Source organism: Talpa occidentalis, unplaced genomic scaffold, assembly GCF_014898055.3.
Source record: "Talpa occidentalis isolate TD23 unplaced genomic scaffold, MPIMG_talOcc4v2.1 talOcc4.2, whole genome shotgun sequence".
Classification (NCBI taxonomy): domain Eukaryota; kingdom Metazoa; phylum Chordata; class Mammalia; order Eulipotyphla; family Talpidae; genus Talpa; species Talpa occidentalis.
In genome coordinates, this window is record NW_023602073.1 from 18,213,611 (window position 1) to 18,234,883 (window position 21,273).

At 47.0% G+C, this 21,273-nt stretch overlaps 2 protein-coding genes and 1 non-coding gene across 12 annotated transcripts in view; all 3 read left to right on the forward strand.

Moving 5' to 3' along the window:
• The window catches only part of LOC119251869 (zinc finger protein 420-like), a 189,279-nt gene that overhangs the window by 128,620 nt on the left and 39,386 nt on the right, over positions 1-21,273 (forward strand). For 4 of the 10 annotated variants that reach the window (XM_054697989.1, XM_054697985.1, XM_054697995.1 and 1 more), the window contains exon 2: positions 7,863-7,932. The gene's annotated coding sequence lies outside the window, so the exon portion shown is untranslated. Of the gene's footprint in view, positions 1-7,862; positions 7,933-9,065; positions 9,162-12,866; positions 13,061-21,273 lie in introns of those variants that run through there. The other 6 variants (XR_005126617.2, XM_054697988.1, XM_054697992.1 and 3 more) reach the window with 3 other exon arrangements.
• Positions 5,943-6,036, forward strand: TRNAI-UAU (transfer RNA isoleucine (anticodon UAU)). The gene is made up of 2 exons: positions 5,943-5,980; positions 6,001-6,036. It is a non-coding gene; the product is annotated as a tRNA-Ile (tRNA).
• LOC119251833 (60S ribosomal protein L21-like) lies at positions 20,258-20,790 on the forward strand. The gene has a single exon (XM_037519128.2). It carries the CDS (start codon positions 20,273-20,275, stop codon positions 20,696-20,698), a length of 426 nt encoding a protein of 141 aa, XP_037375025.1. The 5' UTR covers positions 20,258-20,272; the 3' UTR covers positions 20,699-20,790.

The window sequence follows — 21,273 nt, forward strand, 5'->3', positions numbered from 1 at the left end:
AGAGGTCTGCTGTGCCGTGTAGGTTGCTCCCCGACCAGCCTGGGATCTAACTCATGCTGCAGTGGCTGGCGATAACTTGATAGTGCTGTCTTTAATCCCTGCACCACCAGGGAGGCCCTCATTGATATTTTTCTATGCGATGTATTTAGAATAAAACCGATCATGTCATGTAGTTTCCTGCTCCACTTTTTTCACCTAATGGCATTTTATAATCTTTCCCCACAATATTAAATGCTGTTTTTGTCTAAAAATCTCTTAAGAGCTGTATGATGTTCTATGCTATGTACCTTAATGTGGTGTTTTTAAGTTGAAAGGTGTGCCATAACCCATTTTCTAAAATTAGGATTTATAACCAGAGATTTGGGGCGAGGGTCCCACATGGCGCGACAGACCTCTCCTGCCGTGTCCACTGCTCCCCTCAGCTGTGTGTTTCCTCACTCTGCCTGTTCTGCTCCCCACTCTGGCTCTGGTGAATTCTCTCACCCTCCCGCACTTCTGACTGTACCCAGTGCTTGGATAAATAAATAAATAAATCTTAAAAAAAAAAAAAAAACCTAATTGGAGAGAAAGTTAAAACTATCAGAAAGTACTGGATTTATTTGGCCACAGTCCAGTGAATTTGAAACGTGATGGGAGTGGAACAGCACATATTCCAGAAACCAAGAAAGACCAACAAAAATATAAAGATTTAAACATATAATAAATCTTAAAGCCATGAGTTAAAGAGAGCTACCCTGAGGCTCTGTAGCTCAGGGGTTAGAGCACTGGTCTTGTAAACCAGGGGTTGTGAGTGCAAATGTCACTGGGGCCTTAAGCATTTGGTTTTTCCCTGTCAAGTGGCTCCAAGGGATTTGGGATTTGTGTTCTTGATACCAAAACCTAGCCATGCACACCAATTTCTGCAATCCACACCCTACTTACTTAGGATACAGGTCATCATACTTGCTATCAAGAAAAGGGATTTTTAAGACAGAAGGATTTGAAATTCCAGGGCTATTTGAAAGGTTGACCAGAATTCAGTGGTAAGAATCCCTGAAGTGCCACCAATGGAAACATTGCTGCCAAATAAACCAGCTGATATGAATGGAGTTTCAATCAGTTGCAACCTAAAGACTTAATTTAGCCACTATAAATAGACCTAAAGAAATTCTATTTTAATTATTGATTTTTATCAGACTTACTTAATGGCTAAGCTCTTAAAACAAGAGTTAGTGTGTCTCAGAACAGAGTATGACTGCTGGTCCTCCTTAGCAAAGGCTTGTTGAAGGAAGCACAGCTAAAAAAATGTAACCAGTATGGTAACTTTGCAAATTCCTTAGGAGTTGTAAAAATTACAAGCCCAAGTCAGCAAGATCAACTAGCAGAGACAGAGCAAAGAAAGTAACACAGCTCTGATGAAGATTCTGCTTAAATATAATGTGACTAATCTTCCAGGTCTCAATTTATTATCTCCTAATTGAAATTAACTACCACAAAAACAAACCCTTGTTAATGTATGACTGGCTTACATAAATCGCTAAAAATCACTAATTTAAATCGGAGGTAAGGTGAAAAAGTATCAGGCTTTTCTGCCTTCCTGCCATTAGGATTGATGATGGATCTCTATGGTACTGAATGCATGCCTGAGGGCGGACACCTGAATAGGGTGTGGGCATGTATAGATGGGATTCACCTGGGCTAACAGACTGGGCTTATAAGGGTGAGTAGGGCAGAGAGCAGAAAAGAGCGAAAAGAGTGAAAGAGAAGCAGAGACCACCAGAGAACGCCAGAGAACCCAGACAGAGTGAAGACCAGTCCCCCAGCACCCCTGCCTGCTGTGTACCGGGTAAATCCCAATAAAAGCCTGCAAAAGCCACCAAGGGCTCCAGGACTTCTCCTTACCCCGTCTGCTCGGATCATAGAGATCCTGCTCCGTGTCCTTCTGCCATTACAATATGTATTATATAATTAATAATATAATGATACCTATCAGTCACAGATATAGTTTTCAAAAAAGTACTTTGGACTCTTGTAACAATCCAACACAGTTTATATTGTACCATGTTTAAAAAAGCATACTGCAAAATTGTTCATTTCCATTAAAATCAACCAGGTCAATTTTTTATTGCTTGCAGCTTAAGACTCTGGTTTTCCTCAAATAATTCAGGATTTTTATATTTTTATTGTTTCATAGATAGTGCTTTTCTTGCTGGAAATATACCTCCATCCTTTCTTCTAATTAAGTCCTACTCATCCTTCAGAATTCAGCTCCGTTATCATTTTCCCTTGAATCTAGGTGAGAGGTGCTTCTCCATTGCACTATTGTACACCTTTACCATAGCATTTCTTACATAATATCTAGTTAACAACTGATTTTTTTCCCCTCTTTTTCTTACTGTAGGGTAAATGATTTTCAGGCTTTTCTGCCCTTCCTCAATTAGGATTGCATGCCTGATGGTGGGCATCTGCATTTTGTTACACTGTTATAAGTAATATTGTTTAGTCTTGTGGGCCATCGCTGCAATATTGAGATATTCATGAAGAGAAGCAGAGGCAGGAGAGAGAACAGGACAGAGAAGGGGAGAAAGAGCGCCAGAGAGCCCAGAGTGAAGATTCGCCAGGGGCTGGGAGGCCTGCTAGCCTCCTGCCCTCCCTTCCGCACCCCCTACCTGGTTGCTGCACTACATATAAAAGCTCAATAAAAGCCTGAAAAAGCCAGGGAGGGCTCCAGGACTCTCCTTTACCCGTCTGTTCCAATCATAGAAAACCTGCTCTGTGCCTTACTAAATGGCATTTCTTACTAAAGAAATGCCACGACACTTACTAAATGGCATTTCTTGAGCAAGCTTTCTTTAGGACTGAATCACCACAAGCCAGCAGGCATCCAGATATGTATGATAAATATTTTTTAAATGAATGAGTAAATTGCTACATTTCCAAACTTGTATGTGCTCTGTAGATGAGGTTATCAGGAAATTAACTGGTGTTAAAATAACCTGGGAACCTAAAGCCATATTTGTAATGATTTTATTGCACTAATGTCTACTAGGAGTGTGATTTTTTGACACATATTGGTTAAAAGCTACTAATTATATGGCCTCCTGTTTGGTCATGTTTTTTGGGGTTTTTTTTGGATAATGATCAAAAAATTATCATAATTGTGTAGTCTTTTGCTTTCATATTTACGACATAGTTTGTATATCTTTATGCTCTTTTGAACTTTTCTCCCTCCCCAACCTTTTTAACCTCAGAAGTCTCACTTCATTTATTACCGTTTGCTAGTTTTTAGGAGTATTTTGCTTTGTGAATAGTCTACTATGTAAACATCCAGTATTTGTCATTTTGACTTGCTTTACTGCACATAATTGCCTTGAACTTCTTCCTTCGTGCTGTAAATGGCAAATGTTTGGTCATTTTCAAAATGCAAAACATGGTTTCCAGTTTCTTGGGTAAGGTGCTTGGAAGTCACTACCCTGCCCTAATAACCATTAAAAAGCTTAACAGATTGAAAAATCAAAACTTTACTTGACTCTATAAGAGAGGGGGGTACCGAGCACAAACCCTAGCTTCTAGGATGGGCAGGTGAATACAGAGGCATGGTTCAAAAGGGTCAAAACTCACTGGGGGAACTGCTGGGACATGAGTGCAGGGTGGGAAACTAAATTTCTGGAAGCTCAGTGTGGCCAACTCAGAGTTAAAAACTTAAAGGGAATCCAGTCACAAAAGCCCCCTCACTCACAATACTGTGAGATTTAGGAGCTTGACCCCAAGTACACAGGAAGTATACAGGTGATGGATAGGCCTCCCCAAGGTGTCCGGAGCAGGCCTCCCCAAGAAAAAGTGTCACTTTAGCAAGCGAATTTTTGCAAGCTGACGTAAATCAAGGCCCTGCGACTCGTGAGAAACTTTTACCGCTCCAATACCTAACTAGAAGAATGAAAACTGGGGGAGAAGAGGTTATCGTACCCAGAATTAGGATGTTTTATAAGAAAAAACCTTTCTATCAGAGAAACTTATCTACATGACATCTACTTACTTTTAATTAACATCTAATCACAAAGTATCTGGTCTTTGTCATACGAGTCACCATCCCTTGTCATGTGAGTGCCCCCTTCTCTCTGAAGCTGCAAGCCCTTATTCCATTCTTTAGTTCAGGATATAGACCCCCCATTTTGTCTTCTGGCTTTGGAATGCACATCTTTGTTGATTCCCTACATGCATGCAATGAAATTGTTCTTTTCTCTATGAATCTGTCTGATGTTAATTTTATTGTTCAATCACCCCTAGAAGAATCCCAGGATGGGGGTTGGGAGAACAAGGGCAAATTTCCTCTCTTCCCCTAAATGTGTTAATAAATTTCTGTATTTTCTTTTGCAATATTTTATTACAGAGGTCTCAGCTGAGAACTCAAAAGGGTGGAGGGAAAATTATTTTTCCTCCCTGACAAAGCAAAATTAACCACTACTCTCATTGGTGTAGTTCATATGGACGGGTCTTCCATGAAAAGAGGAGGCAGAAACCTGAAGATGGTTATAATTTTTTTTAACATCAACAGTTCAAAGGACTTAGCTTTCTATTTACTTTTTTCTCCATGAACATGATTTTATGCTCCTAGTGCCTATGTTGTGAACTGATGTGTCTTCCCGGATGACAGTTTGATAAAGTGAATCTGAAATGTTTTCATCTTGAAGAACAATAATTTCCTAGGAGGTGTTTCTTATCCAGGTCCAGATTTGAAGCACAGCACCGGGACTGTTATTATAAATCACATAAAACAGTACCTGGCCCACAGTTAAGCTCTGTTCAACTGGTTGCTGTTCTTGTTTTCTGAGATGGATTAACTTCTGGAGTCCCCGCAGTGCTGGGTCTCTCCCCAGGACTGAGGAGAGGGAATACAGGAGGAGATTGTCTAGTGAGGGGGTCACCTGCCAAAGAACCCACGTTGCTTCTCTCGCCTCCTCCCTCTAAGGTGTCAAAGCAACAGACACTGAGATGTGGTTGTAGTTCTCTCCCCTCTTTTCCCCACCTTTTCACTGCTTTCTGCGGAGACACCTGCCACTGGTCCATTTCTTCAGTCCCGCTGGTCAGGCTCTGCTGTGGCCAGGGACAGGCAGGCTAGTCCCTTTGTGACACATCTCCCCTCCCTGACGAATCATTCCACAAAAGCCAAGAGGCTTCTTATCTCATAGTGTGTGCGCACTTGGCCAGCGGCAGCTCCCTGGTGTCGAAATCCCGGGAGCAAGGCAGCCAGCAAATCAGCAAAACTGGCCTTTGTATTAGAGGCCTGTCGCCGACGCAGGGGATGTGCAATGAACCTCTAAGGAGGGTCAAGCCCAGGGGAGCAGAGGGGGCCTGGGGGTGGGGCCGGACCTTCCTGGCTGCTTGTAACCAGCGCCACAGAGGAGGGGTCACCGCTCTGGCAGTTTCTCCCGCCAGAGACGCCAGCCCAGCTGCCCTAGCACTTTGAACGCGGCTTTCAGGCAGGCTCGGCGGGATTGGGGGGCACCTGGAACGCGCGGCGGCAGCTGCGAGAGCGCGGAGGGAGGGGGCGCTGGGGGCGCCGGAGGGGAGCCTCCCCCGGCAGCGGGTGGCTCGGGAGGCGGCACTTCAGCCAAATAGCCCGCGCCCTCCTTCTGGGAAAGTGGGCGCGCAGGGGCCGGAGCCCGTTGCTCCGCCTGCTCCCCCTTCTCGCGCGCATTCGGAAAGGGGCACCCCCGCATCCTTGAGAAAGGCTGATTCCAGGGGGCGTAAAGCAAGGAGCATCACGCGCTTCCTGCAGAGATGCAAGGGTCTGGATCCAGGCGGGTTGCTCAGCCGGCTAGCCGCCGCGGCGGGGGTGGGGGGCCGGGGTGGAGCGCAGGGGTCCCCGCGGTTCTGCACGCTCCTGCTGCCCGCCCGGTTCTGCACCGGGCGCGGGTCGGCGTGGCTCTGTAGAGTGCGCACGGCGAGGCGGGGGAAAGCATGCTCCAGTGGCGCAATCGGTTAGCGCGCGGTACTTATACAGCAGTATATGTGCGGGTGATGCCGAGGTTGTGAGTTCGAGCCTCACCTGGAGCATGTTTTCTTCCCTTCACGGTTTGAAGACTTAATCTCCTTAGAATCCGCCCCTGTAGAAAAAGAAAAAGTGTTTGTTTTGTTTTGTTTTTCCTTTAAAGGGTTATTATGTTTTTCATGATGAGACTGCAGAGATTTCCACGATGAAGTGTGTGTGTGTGTGGGGGGGGGGGGGAGTCACTGGTTATTTTCAAACTTAGGTGGAAACCACAAGCCAGGGGACTGATAGAACCAATCCAAGCAAATCCGAGTCTCCTCAGCCTGGAGACCGGCCAGCCAGGTTGTACAGCTGCAGCGGCATCGCCTTCACCCTTTTCCCCTTCCTTTAAATTATTCCTCTGCTCTCTAGAACTGAGCAAGGAAGCGGAAACACTGGGTCTGTGGTCAGAGGTCACCAAGCTCATTGAGGTTTCGGGGGCTGCTCCCGGGCATCTTGGTCTTTGACTGCCACAAGGTTTGCTGTGAGGTTGCTGATCTCCATCTGTCAATCTCACTCTGTGCTTTGAAACTCCTAGCTTTGAAAATCCTAGTTTGCAGGAATCAGACTGGGAAATAGGAAATATTTTTCCTCCACCAGTGAAACATCAGGCATAGACGGTCAGGCCTCTATTTCTCCCTTATTTCATCAGAACATAAGCCTTATTTGGGGAACTGCATTCATTCTGCCGCTATGTAGGTGACAAATCATTCAAGGTGGCTCTGCTTTTATCCAGCGTTTCCTGTATTTTACCCTGTCTCGAAGGACCCTCCTTCTCTTCTGACACTTATATATATATATAGATATTCCCACAATTCTGTCAACTTTCCCCTCATTTAATGGTACACACGTTCTTTGTATTATATTTGTTCCTTTGAGTGAGACATCTCTTTACATATGACAGCTGTGACATTTCTCTCCCACCCAGTACTCTCATTTGAATCCACAAATATGCAGCCTGCTGACCAATGGGCATTTCTGGCCAGTTATTCCCTCAGGTCTGTAACATCAACTTGAGGAAAATTGTGGAAGGGGTATACTTTCCAAATCAAGCTTCCAAGGCCTAATAACATCTTTACAAGTCACCCTACTCCATGGGCCTCTCCACATCCTTTCCCCTTTTTATAAAGATGACACTGTGAAGGAAAGGATTTAGGTGCTTTTCTCAAATATAATTATCTTTTTTGTTTAGGTAATGAATGCATTTAGTAACAAGCAGAAGACAGTGTTCCCGACTTAAATTGAACAATCTACAGAAGCCATAGGTCATGGTGTTTCCCATTATCCTTGTTTAAGGAAAAGGATTGTAAAGTGAAACTGGAGTTATTGTTTAGAGCCAAGTAGAGATTTAAGGTTCATAAGAACTTCAAGAAGTTTGTCAGATGACAATTAATATTGAAAATCATATTTATGGAGAGCAGTAATCTCAGTTTAAGAAGAATTTCCATATTGGGCAAATTGCTTTCAGACAGTGTTCCTATCAATGTCACAGAATGATTGCATGGATTAAATAAGCAAAGATACACATTTAACAAGGTGTCCAGGATGTAACTATTGTTCAAGAATTGTATATGTAGTTATTATCTGTAATGCTCACATAAATGAACCCAGCTGCTGTAACATATGAAACCTGGAATTCCAGAGGCCTCATCCTCTAAAATCCATCCCTCATTTAAGTGTCTCTCTGGCTAGGCAGCATTCCATGTGATCATTTAGGAGCTAAGGCTCTTCATGGGGTGATTTTGTCCTCCTGTGTGTCCATGGAGTCATCTACATTCAGCCAAAGGACAGGGAAGTAGAAAACAGGACTAGGTATGGGAAGTTTTCTTAGCAGACTTCTTTCCTCTTTCAGGTGGCAAGAACTCCACCAGGCACCAGCTGCCATGGAGACCAGTGATCTGATCGTGTGATGGGAAGAGAAGGTGTGTTTGGAGAGCATCTGGTCATCCTGCTTCAGTTTTATTCCTTTACTCCTCTCTTTTACCTCATAAAATTCTGGGGTGTTTTAATTTTGTTACTTATTTGTGCTACTGAGCTAAAGCTGCTTGCTTTTGAGGGTCTAAAGTACAGGTGTACATTCTTCTGCAGAGAACTGTGAATTTAGAATATTTATCCTGCTTGCTATAGTCATTCTGTTTTGAGGGAATGACCTAAGGAAATGCTTTGAAACACAGATAAAATATTTATGTGTAAAAATGTTCTTCAGCACTTTCTTTATATTAGCAAATCATTGGAAACAATCTGAATGAAAACCCCAGGGAATGGTTGAATAAATTACAGTACATGCATAAATGAGACAAATTTATTCTTTCCTCAGGAATGAACCAGAGTACATATTTCCCCTCACCTTTGCCAACATTTCACTCTGTCTTTCAGGAGTTTGGGTGCGAACGGTGCACTAGAACCAATTACACACAAAAATTTTTATGATATGGAAGAAATATTTAACTGCTTTAGCCCCTCAAAAATAAGCAGCAGTAGCTCTTGAGCACTTAGAAGGCAGATGGTGATGAAGGGCAGAGGAATGATGGGGGAGGGGTGGAGCGGTGGGAAGGACCCGGAGGGCCTAAGCGTAGCGAACAGGCAGAGGGCGCCACCTCGTGGCGAGGACGGGTACTGCGCGCACAGGGAGCATAATGAGGACTGTGTGCAGGGGGGCAGGTACCCGGGGGGTGGGCGGCCAAGGCGCAGTGGGGGAGCGGCTGCGCACCCCCATTCTATCACTATCCCAGGAGAGCGCCAGTTTGCTGCCTCATTTGTGATGGCTGTTAAGTGATGCAGAGCAAGCTTTCCGATCCAAGTAGACCTGTTTTGTGGAATTCCTACAATTTTCATTGACACTATTTTTGGAGAAGACGCGGGATATCTGCCTCGGTTTGAGTCTGAATTTCCAAACTCAGGCTGCGGCGGGACTGCGGGGCGGGCGCGGCCCCCCGGGGCGCGTCGGGGTCTCTCCTGCCTCCCTGACCGCGCATGCGCCCAGCCCGGCCGCGGCCTCCGGCTTCCCCGGCTGAGGTGGGCTTGGCTGGGGGGGGAAGGGGGGCAGGGGCGACCCGGCTCGTGTGGACCCAGCAGGAGCAGCCGTCATCTGCGCGTTGATCTGGGGTCTCCGTGGACCACAGAGGAGGACGGAGCCGAAGGCGAGGGCACGGTGAGGACATCGCCCTGTGGGTGCCTGACCGCGCGGGGGCCCCTCGGAGGACCCAGTGCGGGAGGAGCTGCGAGTGGAAAACAAAAGGGCTTTTGGGATTCGTTATGGGGCGTGGAGGAACTCGGGTCCGGGTTCATTCCTGAGCGTGGACCCCGGGCGCCCCATGTCCCGCGCCGCGGCTGGAGAGGCTCCTTCTGCGCGCGCTGCCCCCGGCGCCTGCTGCTGAACCGAAGGCACCTGGGGTGGTTTCTGGGCTCTGCTCCGCTGCCCTGTGTGTTTATCACGGTGGCTGGACCTTAGAGTTTGGGGACCGCAGGTAACATAGTCTGGGGCTGACGCCCCCGCTCCGCGCCCCGGGTGTAGCAGGCGGGAGGGCAAAGCCGCCTCCCAGACGCCGGGCCTGAGCAGCCCCCCCTGTTCTGTCCCGGGCATTTGTCCCCAGGGGGAAGCCGGGCGGGCTCCTCACCCCGCTGTCGCCCCTGGAGGCGGAGGGTGAAGATTGAACCCGGGGCGCTCAGCCCTGACCTCTCCGCGGGGTGTTCTGTAGAAAGGAGGAGATTGAATCCTCCAGCATCAGCTTGGGACAGTCAGAAATCGCTCCCCTGCAGAATAATTCCACTCCTAGAGTCAGTGACTCACTTTTCCTATCCATAGAAACTAAAGTGAAACTCTTGTTTTTGGGAAGAAAATAGAAACTAAATTCAAACTTTTTTTTTTAATTATTTATGCATACAGGAACTGGGGTACAGGCAGGGGTGAGAGGATTCACCAGAGACAGAGTGGGGAGCAGAACAGGCAGACTGACTGAAACACACCGCTGAGGGAAGCATCAGGCAAGTCAGGAGAGGTCTGCTGCGCCATGTGGGTAGCTCCCTGGCTGGGAATCGGACTGGTGCTGCAGTGGCTGTAGATAACGTAGGTTGCATTTTAACCCCTTGTGCCATCAGGGAGACCCCAAACTCTTTTCTTCAGGATTTCAGAAGAAATTCTGTCAGGCTACTTCCTATGTTCAAATCTTTTCATTATCTAATAGACTCTAACTTGAGTTGAGACTTTGTGTTCAGGTAACAGTTTGAAGTCAGGGCGCAAGATGCCTCCAGCTTCACTCTCCAGTGTTTTTTTGCCTCTTTCCGGTCCTCTGTGCTCCCACACAGGATGGTTAGTTGTGATTCTGTGAAAATTGTCATCGAAATTTTGATCAGGATTGCATTGAATCTGTAGTTTGCTTTAAGAAGTCTGCACCGTTGAGTAATATTAATTATTCCAATCATGAGCAGAAAGTAGCTTTCCATTTAATTGTGTTTTCAATATCTTTCAATGGTATTTATAGTCTTACAGGTTTTTGTTCTTCATTAAATGTTTTCTTAGGTATATCTTGGTTTTTATGATGCAATTGTAAATGATGGTGTTTTCTTATTGACTCTGATGGATCATTAGGGCATAGAAAGACAACTTTTTTTGTTTGTTTGTTTGTTTTGTTTTAAAGATTTATTTACTTCTGCATACAAGAGCTGGGATACAGGCCAGAGGTGTGGGGGGTGAGAGGATTCACCAGAGAGAGAGCGGGGAACAGAACAGGCAGATTGACTGAAGTACACTGCTGAGGGGAGCAGCAGGTGAGTCAAGAGAGGTCTGCTGTGCCATGTGGGTTGCTCCCTGGCGGGCCCAGGGCCATGGAGCTCAGGCTGCAGAGGCTGCATCTTAATCCCTGGCTCCACCAGGGAGGCCCAAGGCAACTTTGTTTTGGATGTTGATTTTGTGTTCTGTAACTTTACTGAGTTCATCTTATCTAACAGTTTTGTGGTTCTTTTTTTTGTGTGTGTGTGTATGGAGTGATGTAGAAATTTGGAATTTAAAAACTCCAACTGTTATAGGGCAGCCTCGATACAAAACAGGGTGCCTGACTGTGGGTCCTCACCCGCACGCTTAAAAGGACTTATCAATGCTCTACTGCAGGCACACATGAAAGGTTAATAAAAGGTTTATTTACAAGGGAAGGGGAAATGAGGAAATGTACAGCTCAGGGAGAAAAGTGGGAGACAAAGTTTTGAATGCGTCCTACCCGATCCGCCGATCAGGAATCCCAAATGGCACTCTGAGAGCTGGCCGCGAGCCAGGAGCCGTGAAGCCAGGAGGCCAGTGAGAGAGCGAGCCCCCCAAGACCCACGTGTCTGGTTTTTTTTTTTTTTTTTAAGATTTATTTATTTATTTACTTATGCAAGCACTGGGTACAGTCAGATGTGTGGGGAGGGTGAGAGAATTCACCAGAGCCAGAGCGGGGAGCAGAGCAGGCAGAAGGACCGAAGTACACTGCTGAGGGGAGCAGCGGGTGGCAGGAGAGGTCTGCGCGCCCTGCGGGACCCTCCTCCGGTGGCCGGGGAGCAGCCTGGGATTGAACTGGCACTGCAGAGGCTGACGGGCAGCTTCGCAACCCAGTGCTCAACCGCTGCGCCACTGGGGAGGCCCATCACGTGTCTGGTTTTATACCAAACCTGGCTGCTTAACTCCACCCTCAGGTCCCAGCCACCCTCCCTCTGGTGGTAACGGGATTTGTCTTTCCCAATGTCCTGATGGCTTTGGTCTGGAGTGGGGGTGGCGTCCACAAAGCCTGCATGGAATTAGCTCAGGACATCCTTTTCCCCTAACACTACTACTGTTATAGGACAGGGAGAGGGGCAGCCCAAACCCCACAAACCTGCCTATTCTAAATGGATTCTGCCATCCGCCGCATCAACACAAAACATATGAGACTTTAATGGGAAGGAACTTTAATAAAACTAGGAAACAATACAGGAAAGGCAAAGAGTCTAGTTTCTAAATGAAGCACCCAAAGTTACCCGTCCCCTCGTGGGTAAAAGTCCATATGGGATTGGCCCAGAACAAGGCCTCAAAGCCTGCCACAAGTCTAAAGCATCTTCCAGTGGGGACCCACAGCAAAGGGTCAGAAACAACCAGACAAGCCCGGAAGGAAAAGAGCAAAATCAACATCAAGATAAAAGCTGCCATTGTCACCTCCCCACGGGTCTCACCCACATCTGTGTCACCCAGTCCACGACCAAAAGACAAGCGCAGTTTCTTCACGTGTCTCTAGGCTCCATGCGCCTCCTCCAGGTCTCTTGGCCCCATCCTGCTTCCTTCCTCAGTCTCTTCTGCAGCTTCTTCTCTCCCTGCTCAGCTCCACCCTCCCTTGGGTGGGGCAGGGAACCTCCCCCTTTCCTGGGGACCACCCTGTTACATAACCAGGACAAAAACAGGCCAGTATTTCAGGTTTAATTTCTTTAATTCCCTCCTTCCTCCCCTGCCCCCACCATTGACTTTGCTAAAAATAGACACATTTTCAATGACAGGGCTTTTGCACTTGAGGTTCACTCTGCTTAAAGCGCCCGCTCTGTCAGTTCATTCAGGTCAATGTCAAATAATCCCTCCTCTGAGAGACACCCCCCTCCCCCCCGATAATTCTGTGTATAGTACTGTAAGGGGCAGGACTGGACACAGTGCAGGTTTTCTGATCCCATGCAGACCGGGTAAAGGAGTCTTCAGAGTCCTCAGGGGTTTTGCAGGTCTTTTATTTGGGGTTCACCAGGCATATGGCAGGCAGGGGTGCTGGGAGGCCGGGAGGCCGGGAGGCTGGCAGGCCTCCCAGCCCCCAGCAAGTCTTCACTCTATCTGGGCTCTCTGGCATTCTCTGCTTCTGTAACAGGATGGTCCCCAGGAAAGGGGGAGGTTCCCTGCCCCACCCAAGGGAGGGTGGAGCTGAGCAGGAAGAGGAGAAGCTGCAGAAGAGACTGAGGAAGGAAGCAGGATGGAGCCAGGAGACCTGGAGGAGGCGCGTGGAGCCTAGAGACACGTGAAGAAACTGCGCTTGTCTTTTGGTCGTGGACTGGGTGACACAGATGTGGGTGAGACCCGTGGGGAGGTGACAATGGCAGCTTTTATCTTGATGTTGATTTTGCTCTTTTCCTTCCGGGCTTGTCTGGTTGTTTCTGATCCTTTTCTGTGGGTCCGCACTGGAAGGTGCTTTAGACTTGTGGCAGGCTTTGGGGCCTTGTTCTGGGCCGATCCCATATGGATGGACTTTTACCCACGAGGGGACGGGTAACTTTGGGTGCTTCATTTAGAAACTAGACTCTTTGCCTTTCCTGTATTGTTTCCTAGTTGTATTAAAGTTCCTTCCCATTAAAGTCTCATATGTTTGTGTTGATGTGGCGGATGGCAGAACCCATGTAGAATAGGCAGGTTTGTGGGGTTTGGGCTGCCCCTCTCCCTGTCCTATAACACTTCTGCTTCGGGCTTCTTTTTCGGCTTCTACTGGCGTCCCCGTGACACCGCCCTTAAAAAAGCACAGTCTTAGCGCAGGTGTACCCACTCCAGGTGCCCGCCATCAGGCATGCATTCAGGATCACAGGGTTCCCTCATCTATCCTGATGGCGGGAGGGCAGAAAAGCCTGATTTTTTTACCTTACCCTACAAGTACTGTTGTCTTTTTTGGAGTCTGTGGGTTTGGAGTGGGGGGGTCTTTGGGTTCACTCTGGGAAAGGTGTCACCAGAGCTCCCGCTTCAGCGACATGCGGAGAGTTTCCCGGTGAGTTTCTCCACGAGTCAGAGACAGTAGTTATATTTAAAGAATAGGTTTGTTAGGAAAAGGGTCAGAAAAGTAAAGTACATTTGCACAGACACAGCGGGCAGGAAGAGCTGCCCCAGAAGGGACAGGTTTGTTGAGAGAAGCCTGGGTGGTTGCAGGTGGGCGGCCTTGACAGGTCACGACCTTGACAGGGCACAGCAGGAAGCTTCTGCCCTGCGGAGGGAGAGAGTTGGTGAAAAGAGGCACCTGCATAGTCACAGGTGGGCAGAGGGAGTGCTGCCCCGAGCCTGTGCAGAGACTGCACTGATACAGTCCTCTTCTTTTGTGAGGGGTCACTCCTTGTGAGCCGATTTTGGATAACTATGTAGAATTTGAAAGAGACCAGAGATTCCACAATGGGCTCAATCTCCATATATTTTTTTTCCCCCAAACTAATCTCCATATCTACCTTTGGGGGTCTGTTGGGCTCAATTTCCCTATCTTTAGACCACCCCTGGGGGGATACTAGTGTCATCCGTCCCTTGGGATGCTAGGGATATTAGCAACTGTGTCGATGGTTATGCCAATCTCTTCTGCCCCCACTATTCTTGTCCTCCATCTCTGGCACCTTTATAGCCTCAATCTATTTTCCAGACCTTTTCTTCATAATGATGTAGTTTTGTAGAGTGAGTGCGGGGTCCTTGGGTTTGCTCTGGGAAAGATTTCACCAGAGCTCCTGTTTCACGGCATGCAGCGAGTTCCCCAAGCGCTTTTCTCCATGAGACAGAGACATTAGTCATATTTAAAGAACAGATTTATTAGGGAAAGGGAAAGGGACAGGTTTGCTGAGAGAGGCCCGCGTGGTTGCAGGTGGGCGGCCTTGAGGAGAGCGGCCTCGGCTGAGGGAGGTCAGTGAAGAGAAGTCCCGGCATGGGACAGGTCACGGGCAGGCAGGAGGCTGCTGCCCTGCAGAGGGAGAGAGTTGGTGGAAAAAGGCACCTGCATAGTCACAGGTGGGCAGAGGGAGTGCTGCCCCGAGCCTGTGCAGAGACTGCACTGATACAGTCCTTTTCTTTTGGGGAGGGGTCACTCCTCCGTGGAGCGGCCTGCTTGCTGCTGATATTGGGTAACAGGCAAAACTAGAAAGGGACCAGAGATCCCCTCAGGCCTGTGCTCCACTCCCTATAGCATCTGATCCTGCTTGGGTCTCCTGCCTAGTGATAAGGCACTGGCCTAAGGGTCAGACCTCTCCAGCTGGGTTAATGGTCATGTTATTCCCCTCGACCCCCACCTCCTTGTGTGAGTCAGGTTCTGGCCTTGGGGTACCTCCTTTTTGAAAGGTCCATGCTGGAGGCCGGAATGCAAAAGCCTACCCGGAAGCCCACCTGGGGGGCAGGAATGCGGATACCTGCCTGGAGGATTCAGGCAGTGAGCCTCCCCCCTCCCCCTACGAGTCTCTTCTCAGACAAAGAACCTCTCCACGAACCTTTTCGCGCCCTACAAACTTTTTCCGCCATAGGAGCCCAACTTCCCACCTGACCCCTCCTTACCCTATAAAACCCTGCTTCCCCCTGACAACGTGGGCGCGCGGCTTTACTGACCCCGCCTTGGGTGCGTGAGGTCCGCCTGGGGCGCAATAAACTTTCCCTCCCTTTGAGAAACTTAGCCTGGCTCTCCCGTTCTTTACCGCGCCCAACCTTTCACTTTCCAGTCTTTCTATTCTTCTCCTCCATCATTACTCCCCACTAGGACCTGGCATTTTCCCCTTCAGCCCTTTGTCTCTCCCTCCCCCTCTTCAGAAACCTCACTTTTAGAGTCCGGTAGTTTTTATAAGAATTTTATTTTGTTTTCTCACCTGCTGTGTAAACAGCCAACATTTGTCTTTGTTATTCTCACTGGCTTTTCTACCAAGGAGTCCCTCAAATTCCTTCCATTTTGTTGTCGCTGGTAATATTTTGTCTGTCCACGTGGCTAAATAGTGTTCCGCTGAGTGGACAGACCACCTCCTGACCCAGGCCTCTCAGTGGGCACACAGGCTGCTGCCTTGGTTTAGGGGTAATTTGGTTATGATACCGGAATTGTCAGGCCTAGTCTCCCAGCTGGGATCGGATCCCAGGCTGCAGGGGCAGCGCTGAGCCCCAGCCACTAGACCCCCATGGGTTGGTGTCTCACGAAGCCGCAGCAGGAACTTCGCAGACGCTCAGGCAAGCAAGCGAGAAGAGGCAGGTTCGTTTATAGAAAGAAAAAGTTTATTGAGGAGGAAAAGAGCAGAAATAAAGTGGGACTCCCAGGCCAGGGAACCAGGCGTGGGAGGGGCAAGGAAGCCAAAGTGGAGTCATGTCTCAGGGAATATAGACCTTCTTTCCCTCATTATTCTAAAGCTCCACCAGTCTCTTTGTGATTGGTTGGCTCTCAGCTGTCTCACTTAATTTGTTACTGAGTGCGGGATCTTCACATTCCTTATCCAACAGCCTTCTCTTTCCCCATTTGTTGCATCTTTAAATGTATGGCCCAGTCCTCTGGATGGGCATCCCTGCATTGAAGTTAAGCAGCTGCCCTTCTAATGGGACCATAAATTAAACCACTCTCCATTTCTCCAATCTCCGCCTCCCTTTACCACCTGAAGGAAACCAGGACCAGCATTAACAATGTTGTCCTTGGTCCTGGCATGTTTGTTTTTCCTAATGGAATGGGTTACTTTCCCTTGCTTGTCCTTATCTCTGAAGCCTCCCTAAATTTTTCAGAGGTCCCCTCCTGCACTGTGGCTAAAACTGCCTAATAACCCTAGCTTGCCCTGTCTCAGTTATAAGTATGAGAAAGGAACACTGGGCATCTCCAGACCCTTTCCATCCTCCCCCAAAACTACCCATTAGGCACTATTTCGCCATCCCTTCCCCTCATCTTCTGGCAACCACATTCTCCATTCTCTTTCTGAGTTTGGCTACTCTGGTTACATTGGTCCTTTTGTGTCTGTAATTTATTGCACTTTTTAAGATGACTAAGTTTCCTACAAGTTGAAGCAAGTATCAGAACTTCTTTTCCTGTTTGAGCGAATGTGACATTGTCTCTGTGCCACACTTTGATTTTATATTTATTCACCCCATGGACGCCAGTGTTTCTAGATGCTGATGGATGGTGAATGCTGCTGCTGTGTACACAAGTGTGCAGGTACCTGTCTGAGTCGCTGCTGCTGTCAATTCTTCCCAGTACATTCCTGAAGTGGAATTGCTATATCCCATGTTATTTAAGTATTTAGTTTTGTTTTTTTAGACTTTTTTAAAAAAAGATTTATTTATTTATTTATACAAGCACTGGGCACAATCAGAAGCGCGGGAGGGTGAGAGAATTCACCAGAGCCAGAGCGGGGAACAGAGCAGGCAGAAGTGTTATAGGGCAGCCCCAATATTGAACGGGTTCCTGGCTGTGGGTCCTCACCTGTGCGCTTAAAAGGGACTTATGAATACTCCACTACAGGCACACACAAAAGGTTAATAAAAGGTTTATTTACAAGGGAAAAGGAAATAAGGAAAATGTACAACTCAGGGAGAAAACAGGGAAATAAAGTCTTTAATGCGTCCTACCCGATCTGCCGACCTGGAAACCCAAAGTCACTCTCAGAGCTGGCAGGATACTGCGAGCTGGTGGAGCGCCAAAATGGGGGACCCCCCAAAGCCCACATGTCTGTCTTTATACTCACTTGGCTGCTTAACCCCACCCTCAGGTCCCAGCTACCTTCCCTTTGGTGGTGATGGGATTTGGAGTTCCCAGTGTCTTTGGCTTTGGTCTGGGGTAGGGGTGGAGTCCACAAAGCCTGTATGGAATTAGCTTTAGGACATCCTTTTCCCCCTAACAGAAGGACCGAAGTACACTGCTGAGGGGAGCTCAGCAGCGGGCAGCAGGAGAGGTCTGCGCACCATGTGGGACCCTCACCTAGCGGCCAGGGATCGAACCAGTGCTGCAAAGACTGCGGGCAGCTTCGCAACCCAGTGCTCAACCGCTGCATCACTGGGGAGGCCTTATGTGTTTAGTTTTTAAGGGAATTGCTGTGGTGGTCTCCACAGCGTCTGTACCAACTTCCTTTCTTCCTTAAATGGCACATTCTGCTTATCCACTCACCCACTGGTGGGCATTTGCACCGTTTCTAGCTGTGGCTATGATGAACAGTGCTGTTGTAAATATCTGTATACAATTTACCTTGAACACTTCTTTTCATCCTTTGGGGTATATATCAAGGTGTAGAAATGCTGAATTATATGGTACTACAATTTGTAACATTTTTGGAAAATGCCAAACTGTTTTGAGCGTAGACTGGGTCATCATGCATTTCCATTACAGCCTCACGTCTTGCACTCTGCCCACAGGACCCTTTTCGTACCCCTCCCACCCCAATACTTACCACATTTGTTATTTAAAGTTTTCTTCACTTCAACCATCCTAGTGTTGTGAGGGGGGTTGTGATGATGACTTTAGTTCGTATTTCCATAATGACTAGTGAGTGGGAAGTCTCCTCAGGTGCTTGTTGGCCATTCGTATGTGTACTCTTGAGAAGAGTCTATTTCAGTCCTTTGTCCATTTTTAAGATTGGTTTTTTGGGTTTTTTGTTTGTTTTTTGTTTTCATTAACTAGTTGTAAAAGTTTTTTTTGTTTATTTTGTTAAACAGACTCTTATCAGATCTATAATGTTGCCAAACGTGGATCCACTACCTAAAGACACAGACACCAAAAGCCATGCCAACAGCTGTTGAGGGAAGAGCTAGTTTAATGCAGGGTTACCTGGCCAGAGACTGGAGACAGGGATCTCAAATCAGTTTCCCAAGGATGGTCTTGGCCATTGTTTCTAGGATCGAAGGAACAAGCATATAACATGCAGGTTGACAGCGTCTGAGTGGCTGCTTTCTGCTGAATCCTGGGGTAACTTGAGTTTGGATCCAGAATTGCAGCTCCCTGAGCCCCTTGCTCCTGAGTGTTGTCCACAGAGCCATGAGTCAGGCGTCCGGTTCTGTTCGCACGGCTACTTTTGGTCCAGCTGATGAGATGTGACTTCAAGGACAGCTGCCATCTTCTGGACTTGCTCTCAAAATATAAATTGTCAGCTCGGGAAAGATGGTTTTGTCTTTGTTGTCAATTGCTGCTTTTGTCCATTTCTTTGTTGTCCTGCTGTTCTTGCAAGGTAAGCAGAGGCAGGAAAAGGACATCCAGACCATCCCCATTTCAGTAGCGTGCAGGTAATTTCCTTTCACTCTGCCCTTTTGTCCTTCTGAAACACCTAGTCTGTAGTACACTTCGCGGTGCTTTCTTCCCTGTTCCTTTCATTCAGCATCTGTGTTTTATTTATTTTTAAAAAAGATTTATTTATTTATTTATTTATTTATTTATTTATTTATTTATACAAGCACTGGGTACAGTCAGAAGCACGGGAGGGTGAGAGAATTCACCAGAGCCAGAGCGGGGAACAGAACAGACAGACCGACGAAATACACTGCTGAAGGGGAGCAGCAGGAGGCAGGAGTGGCCTGCGCACCATGTGGGACCCTCGCTGGCGGCCAGGGATCGAACCGGCATTGCAGAGGCCGTGGGTAGCTTCGCAGCCCAGCGCTCAAACGCTGCGCCACCAGGGGAGGCCCAGCATCTGTTTTTTAAACAATATTTTACTATTCTTTGCCCAAGGAGACTTCTGGGCTTCACATTGTGGCTGAAACTATCTTTAGAGTAATTCCTCATCAGGCCACACGGATGTAACGATGGCTTGGTCTCAGTGGCAGCACTAGAATAAACCTAGGATGTGCCTACAAATTGAATGAAGAATTAAATTCTTGCAAGTTTAGCAACCAAATATGTTAATAACTGTCAGGTATATTTTATGCTAAAATATGCACACATGCTTCAAGTAAGAAAAATGTCAGCCTTCTGAAAGCTTTCGAGAATTTTTTACTTGGATTTGAGTACATCAAGAAAATTTGCAATTGTGTAGCCCACTTCAGCCACAGATAAGGGATAGTATTTGTTTGGATTATATACCTAAATATTCCATACTGATATCTTTTGTGCTTCCATTTGGATTCATTTATTTATTTTGCCAACACCACCACAGGGCGCCACTGTCCATCTGTCTGTCAGGCGCCCAGTGCCCACGTGTCCCTTTCCATTGACATCAGCCCCGTTCCCTTGGCTCAGGACTACTCTGCCCATTCCCTCCACTGCCAAGTGAATAATTTTCTAGTTATCACTAATAAGGGGGATGGAGAGATTTACCAAGCAGTGTACATAGACCATCATGTTTAATCTGGAAAATCTCTTTATGTTCTCTGTTTCTTCTTTGATTTGGAAAATGAAGGCTCTCATCTTTGGAGATGTTGGTTTTTGCAAGCGGAAATTATCAGGCTTCGGTCTTGTAAGTTTCCATTACATTACACAGGCATTTTTTTAAACACCCTTTATTCCTTCAGAAAAGAAAAAAAAAATACAATCTATCTCAGCACAAATGTTAAAAGAAACAAAAACTGTCAAGGGCCTTTCAGCTGGAACCTCCATCTTCCAGTAAGTCACCAAAATGACTAACACAAAGGGAAAGAGAAGAGGGACCCACTACATGTTCTCTAGGCCTTTTAGAAAACATGGAGTTGTTCCTTTGGCCACATACATGCGAATCTATAAGAAAGGTGATATTGTAGACATCAAGGGGATGGGCACTGTTCAAAAAGGAATGCCTCACAAATGTTACCATGGCAAAACTGGAAGGGTCTATAATGTTACCCAGCATGCAGTTGGCATTGTTGTAAACAAGCAAGTAAAGGGCAAGATTCTTGCAAAGAGAATTAATGTTCGTATTGAGCACATTAAGCACTCTAAGAGCCGAGATAGCTTCCTGAAACATGTGAAAGAAAATGATCAGAAGAAAAAGGAAGCCAAAGGGAAGGGTACTTGGGTTCAGCTGAAGCGCCAGCCTGCTCCACCTAGAGAAGCACACTTTGTGTGAACCAGTGGGAAGGAGCCTGAGCTGCTAGAACCTATTCCCTATGAATTCATGGCATGATAGTTGTGCAAAAAGAAAACAAAGAGCTCTGGACTATAAAAATGTTTCTCCTAATTGAGTAGAAATGTGGTGTCCCCTCTCTAAAAGATATATAAAGCAAACTTAATTATATTGTCATTCATTGGATGGTGTCTTTATTAAAATTTAGTGAGTTTAAAAAAAAAAAAAGCTGTCAAGGAAACAACACTCCGCAATTCCATGATGTGTTTAAGAAATACAAGCAGTGCCATTCACAGAATTTCACGAATTAAAATGACATGATTTCATTGATAAGAAAATTATGTATTCTATCACTTTTACTTTTTTTAAAGATTTATTTATTTATACAAGAACTGGGGTACAGGCTAGAGGTGCGGGAGGGTGAGAGGATTCACCTGAGACAAAGCAGGGAGCAGAACAGGCAGACAGTCCGAAAACACTACTGAGGGGAGCAGCAGGTGAGACGGGAGAGGTCTGCTGCACCATGTGGGTATCTCCCTGGCCGTGAATTGAATGTGTGCTGCAGAGGCTGAGGACAG